The sequence below is a fragment of the Meles meles genome, chromosome 3 (assembly GCF_922984935.1).
Source record: "Meles meles chromosome 3, mMelMel3.1 paternal haplotype, whole genome shotgun sequence".
Lineage (NCBI taxonomy): Eukaryota > Metazoa > Chordata > Mammalia > Carnivora > Mustelidae > Meles > Meles meles.
In genome coordinates, this window is record NC_060068.1 from 83,291,719 (window position 1) to 83,317,546 (window position 25,828).

Here is a 25,828-nt window from a genome sequence, read left to right on the forward strand (position 1 = left end):
GGCTCACTTTGGGAATGGAGGTGAAAAACAAATTTGAGGTCTTAGAAAGAATGATGTCCAGAACACCTTTTGTGACCTCACCAAGTGCCTTCCAATGTCTATGATAAGAACAATCTGGTGAGGAGACCTCAGTCACAGAATTAAAGAATGCTACAGTCAATGTGGATGTGAGGTCAAAAAGTCCTCCCCGCTATCTACCTCCCAGCAAAAACACAACTACTGTCTTAAAGATCTTTTTTTTATTTTTAAGATTTATTTATTTGAGGGGCACCTGGGTGGCTCAGTGGGTTAAGCCTCTGCCTTCAGCTCAGGTCATGATCTCAGGGTCCTGGGATCGAGCCCCACATCGGGCTCTCTGCCCAGCGGGGAGCCTGCTTCCTCCTCTCTCTCTGCCTGCCTCTCTGCTTACTCGTGATCTCTCTCTGTCAAATAGATAAATTAATCTTTTTAAAAAAAGATTTATTTATTTGAGAGAGAGTGCTAGAGAGCATGAGTGGGGAGAAGGGCAAGGGGCAACAATCTCAAGCAGACTCCCCACTAAGCACAGGAACCAATTGAGGGACTTGATCTCATGACCCTGAGGATCATGACCTAAGCCAAAATCAAGAATCGAAGCCTTAACCTACTAAGCCACCCAGGTGCCCCTCTACTCTCCTAAATAAAAGAAAATCTGTTTATCCAACTCTTCTCCCAATTCCCCATACTACAGAAGACCATATCAAAAACGTTTCAGTTTTGATCTAAAACTTTTAAGTGGACCACAATTGTCATATATCCTGTATTACTACAAAATGACATAAAATCATACCACTCACTCTTTACTTAAATGTTGAGAAGACCGAGACATGACCAAGTAAACAAAAAAATACTGAAACACTCCATATTAAGAACTAACAAGAGCCACCCCACATAGCAGAAACGTGAACATCAGGGACATGACCCACTGTCACATTATGAAAATGAGCAACACAGTATCACCTCTGGGCAAATGCTGAAGGCTGGCTAGTTCCATGTTTCAAGTCTAACAATGCTACATTCACCTATGTAACAATCAGTTACATTAGGGAAGAACAAAGAAGGGGGAAATCCCCAACTAATTTCACAACAGATTTTAAAAAGCTTTTCACTTCATAAGAATCTGGAAAAAAATTAATTTAAACTCTCTTCCAATCCCAGAACAAGATGCCTAAATTCTATGATCAATTTGACAACCAATGAAATCATCCTCAATAAAGTTTTATAAACTGCATTCCTCAGAGATTCTCATGGCATTACCACTTCAGTGAAGATATTTTAACTACCTTCAGACTAGGGGTCCTTCTCATCTTAACCTTTAAAACTATAATATCTATAACTTATTTTCTGAAGAAATGAACAGCTAAGTATTAAAAGGAATTTCCAATATCCAAACAGAAAATAGACAAAATGAGACTTTTCTGGACATACAGATGTTCACATTAAAAATATATATATATATACATATCAAGTAATAAATTTAACACATTTAAGACAGAGGATGTTAATAAAATAACAGTCATGCCATATAATCATTAAGAAGTTGGTACACCCTGTAAAAAAATTTTTTTAATTTAAAAAAAGAAGTTGGTACACATTGAAACTAATATTACAATGTATGTTAACTAACTGGAATTTAAGTAAAAACTTTTAAAAAAAGAATTATATACTTATATTGAAAGTACTAACCTAAAAAAAAAAAAAAGAAAAAAAGAAAGTACTAACCTGTATTTGTCAGCTGCTATATAAACTAATATTTTTGGAGAATTAAATACTACTATATTTTGTATTTAAAAAACTTGACAGAGATGAAGTATCTTCTCCTACAGAAAAGATCCTACAAAGTCTGGAGTGGGCCGCCCCCTTTCACCCGTCTGCATACTTTCCCAGAAACCAAGTGATGAATATAAATATGAGAATTTCAAAGAAAGCAAGTTCCTCAAGTACAATATGACTGAAGAAAGCTATTCGCATTAGGATCCCTGGATCCTACTAGAGCATCCGATAAGGTATTGGGCAGAGACTAAGCGAAATGAAAGATGTACTCTACTAGATACACCAGGGGATGTGATTGAGAAAGTCAGGTGCTTTGAGGATGTAGACCAACACAGACTAAGGAAGAGAAAAAAAACAAGTAACAAAATAAGAAATAAGAAAAGGATACTCCTTACACATATCCAAGTTAAAATATTTTATAGATTAATATTTAACCAATTAAAACACTGGCTTTTTCAGTCTTAAGTCCCTGACTTAATGGAGAATAAATATTTTTGATTAAAAAAATCTAAAAAAATTTTATATCAGTCCATTACTTCTCCAATAGTTAAAAAGATGACAGGGAGAAGACTGTTAACCAAAATGATAACAAGGATGATGATCAAATTCCACAACTGAGTAAAGCCGACATGAGTACCCAGTGTACCCAATGTAAATGTAAAAACACCCAATGGGTCAGTTTTTGCTGCTTTTGCTATCATCACTATCTCCATCATGATCATGTCTTCTTCATCATCATCCTATCAGTACAGGGTATCCTTAGTCTTCCTATTTGTACCATCTGAACATTTCTATTCTGGTCTCAAAAAAATAGGAATGAACATATGAAGGCTTTTTCTTAGTGATACTTTTTTTTGTTGTTTTTTAAGAATTAAAGATTGATTTATTTATTTTTAGAGAAAGAGTCGGGGGTGGGGGAGCTAGAGAGAGAGAGGGAGAGACTCTTAAGCAGACTCCCTGCTGAGCACGGAAACTGATCCAGGGCTCGATCTCATAACACTGAGATCATGACCTGAGCTGAGATCAAAAGTCAGAGGCTTAACCAACTGAGCCACCTAGGTACATCTTTTTCTCCCTAAAATTAAAAAAAAAAAAAAGTCATATATATATATCAAAAAGTCTCAAAATTTTATATTATTAAGACCCAAATTAAAGCCATTTTCCTCTTTTTCACACTGTCTCCTCAACCCAAACGTTTATGCCATTTCTGGCACTGGATTTGCACATACCCCCAGGACTATTTCTCAGTGTGATTTATGAGCAGTTAGTCAAGATGAGTAGAACTCAACAATCCTGCCTGCTTGCTGGTCAGCTTCCCAAGTCTGACTACAGCAACAGTTTTGCCTTTCCCAGGAAAAGAGAGGCTGAGGTTTAAAGCTTTCAGAACTGCCTATCAACCAGAAAACTGTTAATGCTTAAAATACTTTCTCGGGGCACATGGGTGGCTCAATGGGTTAAGCCTCTGCCTTTGGCTTGGGTCATGATCCTGGGATCGAGCCCTGCATTGGGCTCTCTGCTTGGCAGGGTGCCTGCTTCCCCCTTCCCCTCTGTCTGACTCTCTGCCTGCTTGTGATCTCTCTCTGTCATTTAAAAATAAAAAAATAAAAAATAAATAAATAAAATACTTTCTCTATCACTTACTCTTTCTTTCAAACTTAAACAACCACTCCAAGCCATATTCCAAAAGGACATACAGCAGAGGCAGCTATTTGCTTTCTACGTCTGATCAGCCTGGGGCCTGTTCCCATAGCAAGTCTTCTTGTCATGGTAGACAGACCTAGCAAGAACCTAATGCCTTTCTAAAGCAGGTGATGCTCACACGGCTGTTCCCACTGGTCCAGGACATTGGAGGTGTCTGTCTTTGAAAATAGCCCAAAAGAGAACACTATGTCCGCAGTCCTGAGACCTGCAGCTCTGGGGACTCAAAGTAGCAAGTTTGGAGCAAAGTATTCCGCAGCCTCATTACACAGAAATCTCTCATAAACTATGGAACGGATCTCGGAATTCATGTGCAAACATTTCCAAAGACAGCAAGCAGACCCTCAGGAAATCTGGAACAGTTAAAATACCTTTTTTCTCTTGGTGGCTCCGGTAGGCTGTAAGCTCTTTGCTCTACAAGACACAGAACAATAAAATGAAAACTGAGGCAGACAAGCTAGCAGTCATCTGTTAGTCTAAAATGCACACACTCAACCATATTTTATCATTATTCACACCACCAGTTAGAGAGTATCGAGGAAATCAGTCATCTTACATAAGTAGGGCATTGCTCTGGGTAGCTTTATCACCGTCCCTAGTTTGGAGAGAATGAGGGTGGGCATCACATGGCGACATTCAATGACTTTATGAATGTGGCATTAGCAGATGGCAGCGAGCAGTTTCAGCATGGAAGAAAATTAGTTCTGTCTTTTTGGACGTTTCTCATCAGAGCTTCATCCCTTACTTGTAATACTAATTCCCTAACATACAGAATCAATACATATGTTGGCTGCCTTTTAGGGAAGCTCAAAAGAAAAGTCTTGAAGGCCAGCATAAGGAAGAGTCCCTTTTAGTACGGCTGCAATGCCTTCATAAAATCCTAGCAGCAGCCAGTTCAGAGAGGTGCTTTGTGGTAGGAAAGGGAGGATCACTTTCCCCCCTGGGGGGAAGGGAGATGGGAGACAGAAGGGAAGAAGCTAAGCACCATCTTGTTTCCAGAACTGACGCATTCATTACAGGGATTGAACAGAGACTCCGATGTAGACAGTGAGAGAGACTGAAGAGGGGAGAGGACACTGCGGAGCACACCATCTACAGAGCAAGGACAATTCCTTTACCACCACAGTCCAGAGGAGTGAAGAGGCAAAACCAGTTCGCAAAGGAAAGTGCATCAGACATACAAGGAAAACCAATTAACACATATCCCTTGAAATGTGTAAATATCAATGTTCAATATAACACTACCTTGTACATAACAAAAAACCTGCTTTGAAGAATTTGAAGGATTTTATTGCCACTATTAAACAGTCCTCAAATTAATTCATAAGCAGAAATCACTATGCTTATTGTGAACATGCTGAGATGCCAAGAGGTTAAGCCACATGTTCAAGACAATCAAGCTAATAAACTAACGGAACCAGCCTCGGGCAACTGCACAAAGTCTAAGAGGGTTCCACCTAACAGTACACAATGCTTTTCAGAAGTACATTCACTTCACTCCTCACATTCTTAAAAGTAAAACACTTCTGTCCTTCTTGGTGAGGTTATAATTATGGAGAATATTCTTGTCTATCTAAACACACAATATACCAGAGGGAATTACAGGATAGGATTTTGTTTTGCATATACAAGCATTAAATAATGTTGCCACATCATTGTACCCTTGGCCTCCCCCCAAAACCATGAGAAATGATCATAAGTAACCTCTTAGAAGTGACAAAGATGAGAAAACAACACAAATAAGAATAAAAGAAGGCTAAAACACTATTCTATCTTGTATATCTGTATTACAGCTCATATATAGGAGCTTCCAACTGGGGTGAAAGGAGACTTGGATTCTGTTCAAATAGAGAAAATTTTTAGGACTATTTCAAACACATCAAGAAAGAATTTAAGGTCATGTAAATGTCAATTTGCCTTTGATTAATCTAAATGAACTAAAAAATGAAACATCACATCTTTGAACTAGCCAAGCTTTCACTCTTATGCTTTGATCACACACACACAGAGTTAAAATTATTGCCTCTTCTCTAAAAGCTAATTTATTACTCATATACCTATGGATTACCCATTGAATCTTTGTACATTTATTATGTAGCTTCAACCTTCAATGCCCTATTTGTGATTCTTACCTTCTGGAGATGAAATTTCATTGAAATAGCCCTATTTTTAAATACATGGTCTCAATGTAAGATTTTATTAACAGAAAAGCCAAAAGAATTGATTTTTTTAAAATTCTAACTCAATTTTTAATTCTAACTCAAATGCAAAGATTTAAGAATTGTATGTAAGGCAGACACCCTTCCTTATTCATTAAATAATTTATAAATCAGGGTTCTTTTCCCTTATAAACAATCGATTTCCTCTCAGTCATCTGGTCGATGACTTCAAACTTCTGAACTGACTTTAAAAACTAGTCATGCTACAGATATAATGTCAAGGCTGCCATTTTGCCTACTACAAAAACTTAGAAGCATTTTCTAAATGGTTAAGGTATGAAGTTGGTTCCCTATCTAGGACCATCCGTGAAAAGATGTCAAGGTGCCACTAAAGGAGTCCCAACCTCAATCAAGGTTAAGGAGACCTGGAGATCCCAGAAAGACTCATGAAATTAGACACACACACATACACACACACACAGAGAGAGATATATGGTATTTTTTCTTCATATATATATATATATATATATTCATATTCATATATATATATATATATATATAGGAGATAGGTATATCTATCTCTACAGAAGATAGAGATATCAGAAGAAAAAACAGGGCAAGTTTAATCCATCTCCTTCCTGTCCTCTCAAGGTTGTTGTATCTTTTCCTTCTCTTAGTCCTTTTCTCCATCTCCACATTTTGAAATTTTTTTATAAGACTTTATTTATTTATTTGACAGACAGAGATCACAAGTAGGCAGAAAGGCAGGCAGAGAGAGAGGAGGAAGCAGGCTGTCTGCAGAGCCGAGAGCCCGATGTGGGGCTCAATCCCAGAACCCCGGGATCATGACCTGAGCCGAAGGCAGAGGCTTTAACCCACTGAGCCACCCAGGCGCCCAACATTTTGAAATTTTAAACTGATATTTATTACCAGTCTTGCTTTCTCCTCTTCCAGTAAGGATTCCCAGAAAGAAAAAGGGGGCGGGGGGAACCTGGCACTTGTTTTGCACTCTATGTGTCTTGCCTATTCATTGTATATTCTTGTATATTCATTCAACAAGTAATTTTTGAACATCTCCCATATGTAGGTCATTGTTTTAGAATGGCAGTTCCAACCATAAAGATTTTGTTTCCAGTATTGTTTCAAATGGCATAAAAATGTCAACAACAACAATGTAATGAAGAATAAGTAAAAAGGAAGAGAAAGAAACTTGTGAAATAAATTCTATTTTAAATATTCTACATTAGGAAACTATGAATACTTGGGCACATCTGGCTTTCTGGGTTTTTTAAGACTCTTAAGGATAATAGACAAATGAAGCATTAATATATTAATAAACATTTTATTATAATACTTTATATTACATATGGATATGAATACTACCAAATATGCTTTTAAATATAATTACTGCAAAATATATTATGTACAGAAATACCTTTGTTTCAAAATAAAGTAAAAAATGGTAATTATGGCTGAAAGTAGCTACAAAGGCAGCTCCAAGTTGCCCATAATTACCTGTTTGTTAATCTGAATTTAGTTTTGAAAATCTGTCAAGCTGTACGCTTATGATGTACACCCCTTTCTAAAGATATATCAATTAAACTTCTTTGTATCAAAGTTTTAGTTCTGTTTACATTGCCCCAAAGAATGCTGAGATACATTAACTGATGTTTCAACTCTTTTTTTTTTAATTTATTGAGATTTCTTTTTCTTTTCTGCAACTCTCTCAAGTCCCTTGCTAAATGCAGAAAGGGAACAAATCTATTTTGCTATGCTTTGTCTTTTAGTTAGACTTCAGCAATTTACACATAGGGCAAAGTAATTTTTTAGGATTTCCTGAAAATCCTCTAATGCTCTCATAATAATAAACCTAGAATAAATTCTCATTTCCACTGCCCTTCCATTGCCCTTATGTTCAAAGAATAAAGCAACAGAGAGGTGTGTATACATGTGCATTTTCATCAATTGAAATCTATAACTTGACAAATATCCAATGAGAAAAGGATTTCGCTAAGACTAGAAAAATGAATTATGAAAACGGAATTGAAAATTCTTGCCTGCTACTTTTGTGTATTTTATATATTTTGCTAACTGGAAATCTGCCCTGGAACAGAATGTTCCCAAGGCCAAATGGTAAAGAATGCTTACCTTCACTAGAATTGCACACTGTAAAATCACGCACCAACCGAGTTTTTCCTAAAGAAATTTTGGGTGATGAGCAGGAGTAAGAACGTGAGCGGACTCCGGAAAGCAAGGATTCCTAAAAGAAATCATACCACAGTTTTTTTATTTTTTAATTCTACAGAGGACTTGAAAGTATATGTTCACAAGAGATGTTACTAAACCAGCGTCTCTGTAAAAAGAGTCAATGTGAGTCTTTCTGATGTAACCGCATTTTTTTCTTCGCCTATTGCAACTTTTAAAATTTTACAGTCTTTTCAATGCATTATAAACTTGAGCTTTCCACCCCATATGTACTTTAAACTGCAATTATGACATTCTAATTAAGTTGGTTGAAAGTGAAAAATTACGTCAAACGATTTCTTTCCTCTGCATGTTCAATGAGTCACTGTATTTCCCCTCTGTTATTGAAAACTTTTTTTGCATTTTACACTGCAGTATCTGAGCAAAATTCCATATTAATTGATATCTTTTTTTAAATAATTATTAGAAGTTAGAGGAAGTGCCACTTACGAGAGTTATTTTTAACTTCCAGACAGCTACTTAAATTTATGTTAGCTGTAGCCTCTGAGGAAGAATGCATCAAGTCTGTGCCCATCTTTCAAAAAAGCTTTCCATTTAGCACTTCCTGAGATGGTATCTGAATTTCACTGATTTATGTATCTTTAATTTTCTTTTAAGTGACCTACTATTTTTGCTAGTTTTCACAATTAGATATTATTTCTATTATTATTTTTGCAACATATGTGACAACGTAAGATGGCAAGATAATTAAAACATGGTTATCTTACATGTTCTGGAAATTTTAAATGAATAGGCAACACAACACCAATAAAGCCATTTATGGTACCTGACTCTCATCCAATAGGGACCTAGTGGTTTGTAAGATATCACTTAGAAATAAAGTAATGCAAAACTTGTTACAAAAATTAAGCCATTAGCAACTATCCTTCACAAGCACTGGTAGCTTCTATTCTCCCTAAGTGAAAACATATTGTTCGCCTAAGTCCACTGGTTTAGTTAAAGGCCTGGAGGAAAGCTGATACAGAAGCCTGCTATCGTTGCAAAGGGCCCTGGACCTTGGTTCCTGAATGTCTCATTATGGAGGACCCACTGGTTCTAGACATCAGACAGCTGGAGGTGTCCTATACCCTTACCGCTGACTAGCCACAGAGGGCCAAAGCCAAATGTCATCTTCTGCATTTAAGTCATATCTAGTAATTATTTTTCATAATCATGGAACTTTGAAAATTAGCCAGAACTCTTTGGCAAAAAATTACACAGGGCAATTACAGAGGCATGGCAAGATATATTTTATAGGACAGAGTCTTCCTGAAAGTGAACAGCATGAATTGATCCACAAAGACTGAATTACTTTTCCTTCCAAGTAATGAGAACTGCTTCAGAATTCCATTCAAAATGCAAATAAGTCTCTACATTAACAACCATACCCATTTCTTATCATCCAGAAATATCACACGACATTCAGGTTCAAAAGATCAAGACTGCTCTCCAGGCCTCAGAGCTGAGGGGAAGGATTCAGGCACTGCAGTCAGAAGGCCTGGATCGAGTACTGAATCTACCACCAAGCAGGGCCAACCAGACAAGACAGCTTATGTCTCCAAAACCTCATTTCCTCAAAAATTAAAAGTAATATTTACATCCCAGCTAGCTAAAAGAAAATTAGGTATTTCATACATGCATAACTCATGCGTTGTATACTGCAGAGTACACTACAAAAGTAAAGCATTATCCTAACCATCGATAGAAACAGTAAGAGAAGTTTTGGCGCAGCACACATTGTTTTACAATAGCAATCTCAATTTAAAACGAAAACAAATGGACAATAGAAATCAAAAAGGAGGAAAACACATGTGCAAACACAAAAGGCTTCATCTGCAAGGCTGGAAGAGTTCATTATTTAAAATACAAAAATTAACAAAAATAAATTCAGACAGCCAGGGGTGCCTGGGTGGCTCAGTTGGTTAAGAATCTTTCCTCAGGTCATGATCCCGGAGTCCTGGGATGGAGCCCAGCATCAAGCTCCCTGCTCAGTGGAGAGTCTGCTTTTCCCTCTCCTGATACCTCTCCCCCTTCTTGTGCTCTCTTTGTTGTCTCTTTCAAATAAATAAATAAAACCTTTAAAAAAATAAATTCAGATGGTCAAAAATAAAACAATTAAATCCAAAAAAATTTTTAAATAAATAAATAAATAAAACAACCATAACAAAGCTCCAATGTGAAAACATGTGAGAGAAAAGTCCTCTCCTATGGAAAAAACCGACAGAGTTTATGGAGTCTCACATTAATTAGAGCAGCAAGAAATGCTCAACAAATAATTACCTTCAACTGTAATATTATCTGCCTCATCATCTGAGCCAAGCAAAAATGTATGTGAGCAAACAAGTTTTCCTTCTTTGCTTAAGGGATGCTGGCAGAGATCATTATATAAAACAGTAAAATTTTCCAATATGTGAAAGATTATAGGTACTAATGGTGAATTAATGAAACATAAACCAGCCATTTTCAGGACTATACAAATTCAACAGAGTGGGAGAGATTAAAAAGACAGGCTCAACCAGACAGCTCACGAGTCTTAAAAAAAAAAAGCAAAGTTCACACCCGTGAAGGAAAAACATAATTTGCCCTTTGGATAGAGGAGGACTGCTTTAGATAACACAGCTTCCAAGCTTACAGTTAAACCAAATTAATGCTAGGAAGAATACCTTCAACGGCAGGTTGCTTGATAAAGAAAGCGACTCTGTCCTGGAGATACTGAAATCTGGTTCCGTTGTGGTCTCAAAAGAATCCAGCTCATCCCCACTGGGAATCCCAGTTCTGGAGGAGCTCTGAGACACTGGAGTGTAGCAAATGCGTGATGGCTCAGAGCGCCCTTCCCCTTCACTGTCGGCGTCCAGGGCATCGAGGCTAGAACTAAAGCGTGGAGGAAGGTGGTAAAGAATCCGGAAGCCAACAGACTGACCGACGGACTCGCCGGTTTCTATTTCTCTCCAATCAAATTCTCTCCTTGGCAGAAGGGGCAACAGATACTCAATTAAAATGTTTCTAACAAAATTTCTACCTAAGAGATGTTCTACTTTTTCCCCTCTCCTCCTCCTAGCTCCTCTTTTTAAATAAAAGGTTATGTTTCCCCAAACGAATATTTCTACCATAGCAAAAGCCACGGGGAGTACACTAAGAAACAAAACCTGGCCCAAGTTAGTACTATCCTATTTGTTTTGTAAATGTAATTATTATAGGCCCTACATAGTTATGCTTCAAATATTAGAACTGCACAAGAAACAGAACCTCAGGGTTGTTTGGGAGGCCTCTGGGGGATGGCACATGAAACCATGCAGCGGGTTGGGGGGGACTAGATAGCTTGGGCACTGAGACACGTTCGAGGACAGACTACAAGGGTTTCTCCGCCGGGTTGATGGCAAGACCCTCATTGACGGGAGTCAACTGGGCTCTCAAATATGTCCTGTTAGATTATCCTTTTTAGAGATTTTAGGTGAGCAATCCACCTCCAAAACAGGTAGTGCTTCTGTTCAACAACCGCTTTTCTTTGCTAATTTAACTTTAATAACCAGGAAATTAAAAGGAAAGAATGTGACCCTCCACATTCCTGGCTCATTCCGTAACATTTCCATTTTAAACAGCTCAAACTCTGAGGCCAGGCGTGTCCACAGGCATGTGAATGCTGGATGCATTTTTAAGTGTATTTTTCTTTCATTGCTGCAGTTCTGGAGTCAAAATTTTAATAACACCACAATGAGACTGTCTTGATTATGAAATATGAAGCAGAAAGTGAAACTCTGAATTCATCCACTGTGGCTATTTTTCTTGAAAATCCATAAGCTATTTAGTGCCCACTGAATATCCATGTGATAAATTATGACACTTGTCAAAGAGACTATACTACACATGTCTCTAACCCCAATACTTGGGTTATTCTCGAATCCTGAACTATTGCATGGGTCCCCTGGGGCACCAGCAAACCCAGAAGTAAAGGCCATAGCTGGCATCACTGAGGATTTCCAAAGTGGGGTCCTTCTCCTTTCAGAACTCTTTGAGGGACTTCCCCTTGGTACTGAGCAGAGCACAAACTAAAGGTGGACCCTTTAATTCAACACACGAATGTTGAAGTCCATAAACGTATTTCTCATGAAAAACCAAAGCTTAGTGTGAAGAAACACCTTCTGACAAATGCTGGTGCTCTGAATGTTACAGTGATGTAATTAGAGACATACTAAGTTGCTATGTAGTTTCCTGAATTCAGTGATCATCTGAGAGCAGACAGAGTCCTTAAGAGTCGGGGGGGAGGGGTGTTAAAGTTCTGCTGATGTCTTGCACCTCTGTATTTGTCTTTCAACTTGGGATCTTGTGATGTGTCTTTCAACTTTATTAATACAAATAAACATTAATTCAAATGGCTAGCAGTCTGCCATCATATTCTAACTTAAAAGAAGTCTTTCCAATTATATACAGCATTCTCCATCACTGTGAGTCCATGCTAGAAGTATAAGGGATTACTTTATTTGGCACACTATACATTAAAACTCTTTTTAAGGGGCGCCTGGATGGCCCAGTGGGTTAAAGCCTCTGCCTTCGGCTCAGGTCATGACCCCAGGGTCTTGGGATCAAGCCCCGCATCAGGTTCTCTGCTCAGCGGGGAGCCTTTCCCCCCACCACCGCCTGCCTCTCTGCCTCCTTGTGATCTCTCTCTCTCTCTCTGTCAAATAAATAAATAAAATCATTTTTAAAAAATAAAACCCTTTTTTAAAAAAGATCTTACTTTTAAGTAGTCTCTACACCCAAGGTTGGGCTTGAACTCATAAACCTGAGATCAAGAGTCACGTGCTCTACCGACTGAGCCAGCCAGGTACTCCTAAAACATTTCTTTCTCTACTAATTTAAACTGGGGTACTATTTTTCCTCATTAAGCTAAGATATTTGGTATCATACACTGTATTCTTCAGGATTACCTCTTGGTTCTCATTTTGTCATACCATTGTTCAAAATCCCATTAGTGAAACATGAAATTAATTGTATGCTGTGACAAATTTTTCTTTTAAAATAGTGTAGAGGGGTGCTTGGGTGGCTCAGTGGATTAAGCCTCTGCCTTCAGCTCAGGTCATAGTCTCAGGGTTCTGGGATCGAGCCCCCGCATTGGGCTCTCTGCTCAGCGGGGAGCCTGCTTCCCCCTTCTCTCTGCCTGCCTCTACCTACTTGTGATCTCTGTCTGTCAAACAAATAAATAAAATCTTTTAAAAAAATACAACAGTGTAGAATTCAGAATTCATCCTACGTGGTATTTCGTAAAACATTTATTTAAATTTTTTGTGTATTTATGTGGCAGGGTTGGTAAGACAAAAAAAGGTTTTCAAAATAAATGTTTTAGAATGCAACAATCTCTTCCAACACCTCATTTTCTTCTTGTTGCTGTGCAGTTTAAAATAAATGTTGCATTGCCCATATTCTCCTTGCAGCCTCTCAAAACAGCGAAGTGTCAGTGACATATGGTTACATATCGTGCATCTTTTGCTTTCACCAAAGTATTTAAAACCTTAGAAAATTTAGGTTTTAGGTCTCCGTGTTAACCTCAGTTTTTATTGTGTGCCCCCAGATTTCTCCTTCAGGACAAGTTCTCAGCCTTTCAGCCAGCCCCTCAGCCTCTTCCCTTTTCAATGAGCTAGGTACATTTCACTTTGAGCTCCTTATCAATTGTGTTACATGTTCCCAGCCTGACACCCACTGAAGGAAGAGTCCCACTGCCATCCCAGAGCCAAAATGGTGCTTTCTTGGTGACCACAAGTCCCTTTGTCCTTATTCCTACATTTTTCAGAGGAGACAGAACATCTTTATTAGATAATGCCCAATTATTTTCCAAAGTTATTACCTAATTTTCACTGCCATCAACTGTATATAGGTGTTTCCATGGTATACATTTGCACCAAAATATGGTAACTTTAAAATACTTGCCTACCTAGTAAGGGTAGAATGTTTTATCATCATGGTTTTCCTCAATTATGTTTTTGTCAGTTTTCATAAGTGTCTTACTTTCAAGTCAAGGAATGTAGGAATCTAAAAGGGGGCAATATTTTGATGTAGAGATCAAAGCAGTGGGGACAATAAGATGTAATAAAAAACAATTTCCCAAGTCCAGCTACAAGGTTCTTTGATGTTCTACACTTCTCCTCTACAATAGAGAACCTTACCTTCTTTTCTTCAGATGACTTTGTTCCTTTTCAAATCCACGATGACCAAAGGAAAGATTATACTTGGAAGCACATGAACTAGACGGTGATGGGAAGGACTGCTGAACTTCAGTATTTGAGGTCACTTCCCTGTTCTCATTTAGTGGGCATTTTCCATGGCTGTTTTCAGCATCAAGGATATGCTTGCAGTTCTGAGGCCCCAGAGTAGAACCCATGGATTCAGGGCACACATCTGTCATGATTCCTTCTATATTAACATAGTTAATATCCAAATCACCAACCTGGTAGTTGAAAGAAAAATGGTTGCTGAGAAAAGCAGGGAAGACTGGCTGAACGGAGAATAAAATTTTCCCAATTAAACAACCTTCCACCTTATTTACCTTGTTTTGTTTATTCTCATTTTGTTTTATGTGAGCAGAGAATTCTTTCATGATGTTTTTGTTCACTTGGCTGTTAGCCCATCATTCACAAAAGGAAGACCAACTGAGTCTGGTTTACTATGAAACCAAAAACGGACTATGCTTTTTTAAAATTTTGTGAGCCACTGAGTCAAAAAGAGGATATATTTTAAATATATATTTTTAATACCTATATTTAATATTTAATATTAATTAATTATTTAATATTAATTAATTAATATTAATTAATTAATAATTAATATTAAATTATATTTAATACCTACCTAGGATATATATTTTAAATACCTGAGCAAAAACTAAAGAATAGGCAGGTTTATTCAGAAAGTAGTTTATAGGAATCCAGATGACCGAGGTAGTGGTGGTCACATCAATCCGACTCTCAAAAAAACAAAAAAACAATAGCAGGACAAAACAAACTACAAACTAAAATAAGAATAAAACTACCTAAGATTCATGGACTTAACTAGAAGACACAACATGCCCCAAACTTCAAATTATCTGTAAATAATAAAATTAACACCAAATCTCAGCAAGCAACCTGTTATACTGCTGCCATAAGCCTATGGACAGAATCAAAGTGGTCTGGAAACTTCCGCATGGCAGAGAAAACAGGGAGCTAATGGAGGGCCTGGGACCAACCTAAAATCATCACTAGAAAGAGAAAGTGCAGCCTATACCTATGAAAAACATTCCTTGATTTAATGAAGGGGCTTAAAAATATCACCTCAGTGATCTGAGGTGGCAGTCATCAAAGGCATCACTTCTGAGGGAGAAGACAGTAACAGGAAAAAAAATGACACTGTCTGGTGACAGGATAGCAAAGGTAGAAAGAAGCAGAAGGGGAAAACATAGAGTTCTAAGTCTGCATCATGATAATGATTTACTATGACAAAAACAATCAAGGAACGCCCAAACCAGTGGGTGAGAGTCAGCTGAGTAACAGGAGATGTACAGATACTCAAACTCTCTCCCCGCAAGGCACTTAATACTTTAAAAAGAAGATAGTAATTTTACAGAAAACAAAGGTGGTAAATCAAAGATAATATCACCAGTAATGGGACAAATTATTTTCTTGTGCCTCCTAATACAGTGCACTGAGAAGAACACAACATCACTTCTGTAATAATCTTGCTCCCCAGACAGAACCTGAATCCAATCATGAGGAATTATCACATTCTAACAAAAACAAACAAAATCGTGGTCTGTATGCTTCAAAACCATAATAGACAAATACTAAGGAACTCTTACAAATTTTAAGAGACTCAAGAGATAAGACAACTAAATTTTCTTTTGGTACAAAGAACTGGGGTGGTTGGCTAAAATTGAGTAAGGCCTATAGATAGATACTACTATATTAAGGGTGATTTCCTGATTTGGGTACCTATAGATGCTTAGTAAGAGGATGACGAAGTTTTTTAGAAAATACACACCATGAGAGGCACCTGGATGGCTCAGTCGTTAAGCATCTGCCTTCAGCTCAGGTCATGGTCCCAGCGTCCTGGGATCGAGCCCCATATTGGGGAGCTTGCTCCACGGGAAGGTTGCTTCTCCCTCTCTCACTCTCCCTGCTTGTGTTCTCTCTCTAGCTGTGCCTATCTCTCTGACACATAAATAAATAAAATCTTTTAAAAAATAAAATAAAAGAAAATATACACCATGAAAGATTGAGGGATAAAATGACACCAAATTTTCAATTTGTCTGAAATGATTAACATTATATGCTTATTTTCATCATTTGCATGTACAAAAACATACTATTCAGAGTATATTTAAGCTAAAATGTGATAAAGTGTTAACATTTGAGGAATTTTTATGGAGAACATATACATATTCTTTTTACTGAATTATATAGACTTGAAATGATGTCCAAATTAAATGGATATTTTTCAAAGTATTTTGTATGGCAGAGTAATTTTCAGAGTAGTTTCTACCACTTGTATCTCCTCATTAAGTAGGTCAATAGTAGAATTCATGGGAAATAGCATCACAAACAAGCTAGCAATCTTTTTAGAGTTCTGTGCCAGGTTGAGGCAGAAGAAGGAAATCAGACAAGATTCTTCTCAGATACTGATAGCAATTATTTTAAATATGCATCATTTGGACTCCTTCTATCATCCTTGCTATTCAAATGGACATAGAAACAGTAAAAGAAACCCTATAACTATACTACACAGACAGAGTGAACGTTGTGATTTGTATCCATACTTTTAGTTTTATTTCTGTTTTCATGGCACAAATTCAGCAATCCCCTGCTATATTTCAGTTTATCAATTAGGCTGTTTGAGCTCTCTTGAAATGCATGCTTCATGTTCTTAAAGCAATACTTATCTCAAGATATTCTGAAACAGAAACTATATTCTAACCTCATCTTTGGCTTGGGAAGTTTTGCATGTTTAACATAACTTAGAGCAGTTTTCCTCCATGTAATGCTGAAGCATATACAATTTGAGCTACTAGAGGTAAGTGAAATATTTGCAGTATTCGCTGAGGCTCAGAGCAAAGAGATAAAGACTCCAGAAGCAGTTCACTTAAACACTGAGAAAACACATGGGGCACCTGGTTGGCTCAGTGGGTTAAAATCTCTGCCTTCGGCTCGGGTCATGATCTCAGGGTCCTGGGATTAAGCCCCGCTTTGGGCTCTCCGCTCAATCAGGGAACCTGCTTCCCTTCCTCTCTCTCTGCCTGCCTCTCTGCCTACTTGTGATCTCTGTCTGTCAAATAAATAAATAAAATCTTAAAAAAAAAAAAAAAACACAACACTGAGAAAATACAGCAACCATTAGAATCAGAATGTGGCTAGAGCACACCAATCCCCATTGCCCTATACCGCCAAGGAATGTCCCCAAATACTCCATATCTGTCCTAACCTCTGTTTCATCCTACATTTCTATACATAGGGCTGATGTTCAGCTGCTTTATGCCCAAAAAACTACACTAGTTATTTATGGCTGCTGTCCACTCTGACTGGCCCCTCTGTCATTCTAAGTATCAGCACAATCTATACCTTTTATACCATGCATTTGTTGTAACACTGTTTGGAACAGAAAAGGAAAAATAAGATATTTGACTCAAGGGGTGAAATTAAGATCTTTGAGACAGACAAGTTCATATCACAGAAAACATCTCAAGTAACAGGGTACAATATATGCATACTAACAACAAAAATGGTAAATTTCTTTACTGCTCAGTAAGCATATATATGGTGCATCTTATATGGGGTTTAGGTTTGGAAGTCTGTGGATAAGGCAAAAATTATGTTTTGTCAAAATTACCTTTGAAAATCCCTAAAATCATCCATAAAATCATGTGTACAGAAATCTTCAGACCTAAAACTATGTTTTAATTTTTATAAATATGAAAATTTGAGAATCACTAAGCTAGGGAAATTAAGGGATAAATCCATAAATCGATGCACAGGCAAACCACAAGACTCTGTGAGATCTAACTCACAAATGTCAGAGACGGGGGCGGGGGGGGCATTCTAAAGGACTCCAACTTCCCTGTAGTAAAATGATAGTCTCTTTTAATATTAAAGCTCTATAACCTTAGTATATGTTAATGGATGTGTTAGAAGGATTAAATAAGTAATTTATATGATGCATTATATAGGGCTGGCCTCAAGCTCTTGCTCATAACCATTTGCTGCATTTAAATACAAATATTACTTAATCAGGTCATATAAACACTGGCTTTTTTTGTTGCTGTTGTTGTTTTTTGAAAAGCCCAGTTGTCACTTCCTATTCTGGCTCCATGCAGGAGCTTTCACATTCTTCTTGTTTGACACTGACCCCTCCCTACAGAGGGCAGAGGGAGAGGGGGAGACAGACTTTTGGTGGGTAATGTGTGCTGTGCAGAAAAGGAAAACTAAGTTAAGTGCTCAAATGATGATCACAAGGGCCACCCTTGGGCTGAAATCGTCAGAGCAACACAACAATGCTCACTATATTTATCACATACTCAGGTTTTGGAAAGAGAGTAAAAATCTCTCTGGTAACATCCGTCAAGCCTTACCTGATCTATCACCATACAGTTAGCGTAAACTTCATCACTGCCATTCAGCACCTCAGAGAGCCGGCCTGCTGCAAAGAATGTTGGGGGATGCTTGGATTTTTTGAAGACATCAGAAGAGTGATCTAGAGGAAAAAATGACAAGAGGACAGAAAAAAGTAGATGGGATTTATTTTAAAGTCAAACTTTGCCTTCTTTTTTTTTAGATTGTATTTATTTATTTGAGAGAGAGAAAGAGAAAGAACAAGCAGGGGAAGGGGCAGAGAGAGAAGCAGACTCCCAGCTGAGCAGGGAGCGGGGGTGGGGAGGGGGCCCTGATGTGGGCCCCATCCCAGAACCCTGTGATCATGTCCTGAGCCAAATGCAGATGCTTAACTGGCTGAACCACCTGGGTGCCCCAAAATCATTAGATTTCTGCTTTCAATTTCTTTTTTTTTTTAATTTTTTCCCTGCTTTCAATTTCTAATAGGTAAAACTAAAATTCACTTCACTTTTTCAATAACTTGGAAGCATTCATGGTTGTCTTAGAAGCCTCAGGGCCACTGCTGTGTTCAGGCTCCATACCCTTTACTAATGGATCAAAGACAGTACACAGTCTAGGAGTTCTGAATGAATATGCATGCTCTTAGAGAGTTGCTTCTTTTTTCATTATCAAAACGGTTTTCCTTGCATTCATGCTCTCGGCTTAGTTACAGATAGATGACGTAGCTCCAAGTCCTAAAGAGTTGGGACTCTACTGGACTTGTAAGGAAAAGAAAGTTGAAGGCAGCAAAACACAGTGGAGGCAGAATGCCTCATTCTGGTGACTCTGACCCAATACCTTTACAGAGTTTCCTCATCTATAAAAGCAGATTTTCATCATGCTTTCCCTGTCATGGGGTATGAGGGTTAAATGAGCTCAAAAATGCAAAGTGCTAAATATATGCCTAGGATTTAGCAAGAGCTCAATAAATATTAACTGTCACTATTACCACATTTTGTTATTGCAGTTATTTCAAGCATGTTCAATGTGAGGCTATTGATATTAATCATAACCATATCAGTGTCTGTGAATGACTTTAACAGGGGGGATTCAAAGTTGTACTTGTAGCAAATGTCATCCTCCCCGACATTCCAGCACGTGTTCTCAAGGACACAAAAGGAATAGTGTTGCCTCTGTTCTATCAGAAATGGCCCTAATCTCACCACCACCTTGTGTATAGCATAAAAGCCAGGTAAGTCCATGGTAGTGAATCAGAAAATGAAAAAAGATTAGTAACTGTTGGGCTGATGTAATTCTGCTGGAAGACGTTAAAAAGTTACAAAAATATATCAACTGTATGAACCAAATGGCATTAGCTTCAGATTCGGTATCTTAACCTACCTGTTAACCACAGAACACCAAAATGGGATTTCACTGAGTTCTTGAGTAAATATACAGTGGAAATGGAAACTGTTTTCTTATATCCATAATGTCTTCTTCTATCAATTTATATAGCTAGCACTATGACATACAAAGTCCACAAATACTTCACAAATACAACCTTTATGATCAATTACTATACGTTTTGATTGTAATTACACAAAGTAAAAGCACATTCCGAAGATTATAAATCAAGAACGCGATAAAGCACTTTTCAATGTGTTCTGAAGAAAGTACCTGCTTAAGTGTCATTTTATAGAATGTTTAAAAAACAGTCATGGATAACTCAGTATGGCCCTCTGAAGCATAATTAATCCAGTTTAACTGCTCTACGATGGTTTTGTTTTGTTTTTTTGTTTTTTAAGATTTTATTTATTTGAGAGAGAGTAAAAGCGAAAGAGAGAGAGAAAGAGAACGCACACAAGTAGGGGGAAAGGAGAGAGGGAGAAGCAGGCTCCCGGCCAAGCAAGGAGCCTGATGTGGGACTTGATCCCAGGACCCTGAGATCATGACCTAAGTGGAAGGCAGATGCTTAATCGACTGAGTCACCCAGGCGCCCAAACTGCTCTACGATGTTTTAAGTTTACATACTATAACACACCAGGCATTTCTGCCATTACAATTGGTAACTTCAGCCAAACTGGGGTTTAATTTGTTTTCTGTGTAATTTGATCAGCATTTTAGAAAACATGTAATTTGTTAACAAATATGGGTCCCTAATCCCTTATCTCCAATTCTGAAATCTAGAAAGTTCTGAAAATCAAAAGTTTTGATTTTCAGAACTTTTTTTCATAAATTTGGCTCACAAATGTATTTGGTGCAAAATCTGACCTGAACCACAAGAGGCCGTGTCTAGTTTTTATTAACCTCAGCTGGTGTCAATATTCATATATTTTGCTGTAGAAATCTTACCACACTGGATGATGGCATTGCCAGTCATATCATATGTATTATAAGCACTATGCCAAAAAGTCCTGAAAATTCTAAATTCCAAAACAAACCTAGTCTCAATAGTTTCAAACAAGAGGCTGGATCTCAATGTTATTTCAGAAGATATTAGACCAAGATTTCGTAAGATTTTATCATTCCTCTGCCAAATTCACAATTTTGCCATATCTACTTACTACCTGCACTATATTCTCTTGTGCTTATTTTTAGATTGACCCACCCTTTTTTCTTTAAATAAAATGAATTTTAAAAGAAATACTTTATCCTCACTATAAACAGAAAGCCAATATTCCCTGCCAAAACTGGAAAAGAATTATATAGACCAAATCAATGAAACTACCTTCTGACTAAATATAGTTCTCAATCAAAGCTAAGGGCCTACAAGGGCTGCTTGCTCATTGTCATGAAGGGAGATTTGGAAAGACTGGAGAGATGTTAAAGATGCAGGGGTGTGAAAAGAACTTCCTCCTTGAATCAGCAGAAAGACCAAAAAGAAAAAGAAAAGGAAATACCTGCCTTACTGTGCGATTCAATGTCAACTAGTTTTAGGTCGGGATATCGGCTTCCAGATCAACAGCGCCCAGAAGAGTTTACTCTTCTTTACTCTACACTTTGGGATAACGGCCTAGATCTTGTCGTCATCCTGTCACTTAGGGAATGACTCCACTGAGACAATGGATCTTGTTGGCAGGGGGAATATTACTGTACAAAATCTCAAGGCAGTAGTGACTATGGAAAAATCTGTGTCTTCTCTCTAGATCTCTCATCCATAATCTGCCCTGCAGATTTTCTGGATCACTCAGAGCAACAATTTATAAGATTGGTCCAAACAGTCCTTTTCAGTAGAACTCTACAGCATCCATAGCCTCCTCTTGCCAAATGATACCAAAGGGTAATCAGATGTGCAAATGAACACAGATGGACAAACCAGAAGATGACAGACTTTTTTAAGATTTTATTTATTTATTTCACAGACAGAGATTACAAGCAGGCAGAGAGGCAGGCAGAGAGAGAGAGAGAGAGAGAGAGAGAGAGAGGAGGAAGCAGGCTCCCTGCTGAGCAGACAGCCCAATGAGATACGGGGCTCAATCCCAGGACCCTGGGATCATGACCTGAGCTGAAGGCAGAGGCTTTAACCCACTGAGCCACGCAGGTGCCCCAAATTGTGCTGTTTTTAAAACATTTATTCTTAGCAAAAAGTTAACTTTATTTTTAAAAAGTTTAAAAAACTTTTTTTAAAAAAGTTAACTTTATAGGTCTGTTGATAACATTTATTTTTAATATGTGGCAGACCATATTTCAAAGGCAGTGTAAGAGAAGCCAAAACTCATCTGCATCCAAATCGCTGAAAAAAAAAATTTTTTTTTTTTATTTATTTGACAGATAGAGATCACAAGTAGGGAGAGAGGCAGGCAGAGAGAGAGAGAGAGAGAGAGGAGGAAGCAGGCTCCCTGCCCAGCAGAGAGCCCAATGCGGGGCTCGATCCCAGGACCCTGGGATCATGACCTGAGCGAAAGGCAGAGGCTTTAACCCACTGAGCCACCCAGGTGCCCCCAAATCGCTGAAAATTTTAAATCAGTAAAGAACAATGTACTGCAGTCCATAAAAGCAAGAACCCTGGGCTGCTTGAACTCCAAGACCTACTCTACCACCTATTTGCTGTGTGACCTTGGGCAAGTTACTCAACCTCTCTACACCTCCACTTCCTGATCCATAAAGTAGGGATGAGAACATATCCCATAGGATTGTTGCAAGGATTACGCGATTTAATATTTTGCGTGGACATCATGTAACAAAAAGTAAGCCCTATAACACGCTTGCTGTTATACCAGTAAACGAGGTTGTCTAGTTTTGATAGTTTATCATATTTTTGCTTCTTTTATCAAATGATTTCTACCCTGGTTGGAACTTTACATGTTTCAAACCAACCCTAGAAAAGTGGAATAAAACATTCCATGTGCTACACGAGGCACTTTAAAGATGTAACTCTCTTATTTCAGACCTAGCTCCTGTTAGGACATTTTGTAAAATCCATCCTGGAAATGGTAACCAAAAAACAAAGTCAAACTGCCTGTAAGATTTACTTCCAGCGACTTGAGGATGAGATCTCACGAAATGGGAGATTATAACAGAAGCAGCAAAGAATAAAGTCAGACAATCAGAGACAGTGTTTCCCAAGAACAAAGGGAGGATTTGAGAAACTAGGATGTCCCAACATGATCAGGTGGCCTCTGGCCAGGTTCTCACTGCAGAGGGCGTGCCTAGAGGATAAACAGCAACTCCAGGGGATCTCCGGCTCTCCTCCCTCCCATGATGCACGTTGCTCTATAATGTGATATACAGAACTCTACAAGGTCTCCCCAAAGCCAAAATCTGCATCAGAGCATCTCTGCTATACTAGACGCTTCGGTCAGGTGGCAGGAGAGACAACGGAGAGTAAATGTATTTCACCCATAGAAAGAAGGAGAATTAGTGAGGGGGAGAGGGAAAAGCAGCTGCAAATGCCTCCCTTTTTTCCCGACATCCACAACTACCCACACCCCAAATGGGCAGGAAACAGTTAATAGCACAGACCGGCCTAGAGCCTGGGCAACCTGGGTTCTGCTGAAATCCAACCCTCCCCCCCAAAGCTAAGGGCCTTGCAACTTAAGGAAAATGTGGCCTATTTGCCTGGTTATGTAAGAGACCCACACCCAGACATAAACCAACACAGCTAAGGCAGCCTTTTACAAACCTGCTGCTGACCTGGTTTGGCCCATTCTGGGTGCCAAGCTCTCGCCTACCAAAGTGAGGGAGGGCCTCTCAGTCCACATATCTTTTTACAATGGCGGGCAGATTGGTTTGTTTCTTTCCTTCATTCATTCAATTGTGCTTTAAACCCAGCAGACTGTGAACCCAGAAGAAGAATCTATGGAGAATGACTAACCACCACGAGCTGGGTAGAGCATATTCTAGAGTTCAGTTCCCAGCGCTCCACAGAAACTGTGCCCATCACGATCTAGTGATCGGTTCTCCCTGCTAACCTTAGGTGACCTGGGCAGTACTGGATACTGCTGATGGCTCCCTTTTCCCCTTGGCTTCCAGGACACCTCTCTCTCTCTGCCTGGCCTTTACTTCTCAGTTTCTATCATCTTCTCAATTTTAACGCAGGTTACAGTGCCCCAAGATCCATCCCCAAATATCCCTCTTCCTCTCCCTACATTCCCCAGATCAACTAATAGCCCAGCATCATATACCCTGGTATAATGATGCACCCTGTAGTCCCAGAGTTTTATATCCACTCCAGACCTCTCCCCTGAATCGCAACCATCTCCTTCACATCTCCACAGAGCTGTCTGGCAGCAGTGAGCGCCCAACTGAGCTCCCGATTTTCTCCTTTCTGCAGCTCCTCCTCCCAGTCAAGGGCAGTCCCTGGACTGACCTCAACTGTTCTCTTTTACAACCAAATGAATCCATGTTCTGACCTTTTCTTATACATCCTCCCACTGCCATGATGGGGCAAGCCACCACCATCTCCTGCTCACACGACTGCAAGACCACGGTCCCCTAACTGTTCTCGTTGCTACCACTTCTCCGCCCTTGTTAACCTGTCCTCCACAACATACACAGCAATCATGTTACAAAGAAAATTAAGTCACATCTTGCCTCTGCCAAATTCTCCAATGGCTGCTCCTCTCATTTTGAGTAAAAGCCAAACTTTGCCACAACCTACACCGCTTTACTAAAACGGCTCTGGAATGCACTTTTAACATGGATAGCGTGTGTTTGAGGAAGCTGCTTCCTCACACATGCAAGCAATTCTGACATCAACTGGTGTCTGACAGACAATTCAATTCAATTCTGACACTTTCTACCCAGAGATAACATCAGATTCCACAGATTAAGGGTTCAGTCCTACAAGACTGCCCACCCCCACGTTCAGATGCCAGCCACAAGTCTAGGTCGTTACCTATCTTTCTGACCAACTGACTATAAATCAGACGTAACCAGGAACCCCTCTCCTTAGGTTTGATTCATTTGCTTGAGAGGTTCAGAGACTCAGAGTAACATTTCACCAATCAAATGGTTCATTCGAAGAGGTGTAACTCAGTAACATCTAGATGGAAGTGACGCAGAGGGCAAGATACAAGGAGAGTCCATGCTCTCTCAGAGTGCAAAGCTTTCTTATACCCCCTCCCCATCTAGAAGCTCTCTGAATCCTGTCCTCTTGGTTTCATTATATACACATGATTGATGAAATTTTCAGCCATGGGTAATGGACTCAATCTTCAGCCCATCTCCCCTCCCCAGAAGTGAGGGTGGGTAGGACTGAAAGTTCCAACCCTCTAATCACATGGCTAGTTCTCCTGGCAACCGGCCCCCAATTCTGAGGTTCGAAAGTCACCTCATTAACATAAGAGACACCTCTATCACACTCATCCATTAGGACCTTCCAAGGGTTTTAGGGAACCCGATACCAGAAACAGGAGAAAGACCAAATATGTATTTCTCTTTATAAATCACAATGTCATACTTACATAACCTGTCCCACATCCGCCCTCATCCAGCCTCTCTGGAGCCTGCCAACTACTCTACTCCAGCTACACTGGTCTTGCTGTTCTATGCCTCGGGCCATTTGCACTTGAAGTTTTTTCTACCAGAATTCTCCCATATCCTGATACTTTACTTCCTCACTTTCTTCGGCTCTCTACTCAAATGTTATCTTATCAAGGAGCCTCTCCCAGGCCATTAGGTATATAAAATAGCACCTCACCTCCAAGACCTGCTTTATTACCCCTTATGCCATAGATCATCACCTAGCATCTTATGTCTTCACTGTATATTGTGCTACTTTCCACTAAAATGCAAACTCCATCAAAACTGTGACTTTGTGGGACGCCTGGGTGGCTCAGTGGGTTAAAGCCTCTGCCTTCCGCTCAGGTCATGATCCCAGAGTCCTGAGATCGAGCCTCACATCGGGCTCTTTACTCCGCAGGGAGCCTGCTTCCTCCTCTCTCTCTG

General features: G+C 39.0%; 1 protein-coding gene across 1 annotated transcript in view; it reads right to left on the reverse strand.

Annotated features, from left to right (window-relative positions):
- ARHGEF28 (Rho guanine nucleotide exchange factor 28) overlaps positions 1–25,828 on the reverse strand; it is a 329,197-nt gene that overhangs the window by 87,731 nt on the left and 215,638 nt on the right. The window contains 5 exon segments of the mRNA XM_045999285.1: positions 3,861–3,903; positions 7,797–7,908; positions 10,556–10,763; positions 14,051–14,331; positions 18,481–18,602. Of these exon segments, the coding sequence (XP_045855241.1) occupies positions 3,861–3,903; positions 7,797–7,908; positions 10,556–10,763; positions 14,051–14,331; positions 18,481–18,602 (766 nt within the window).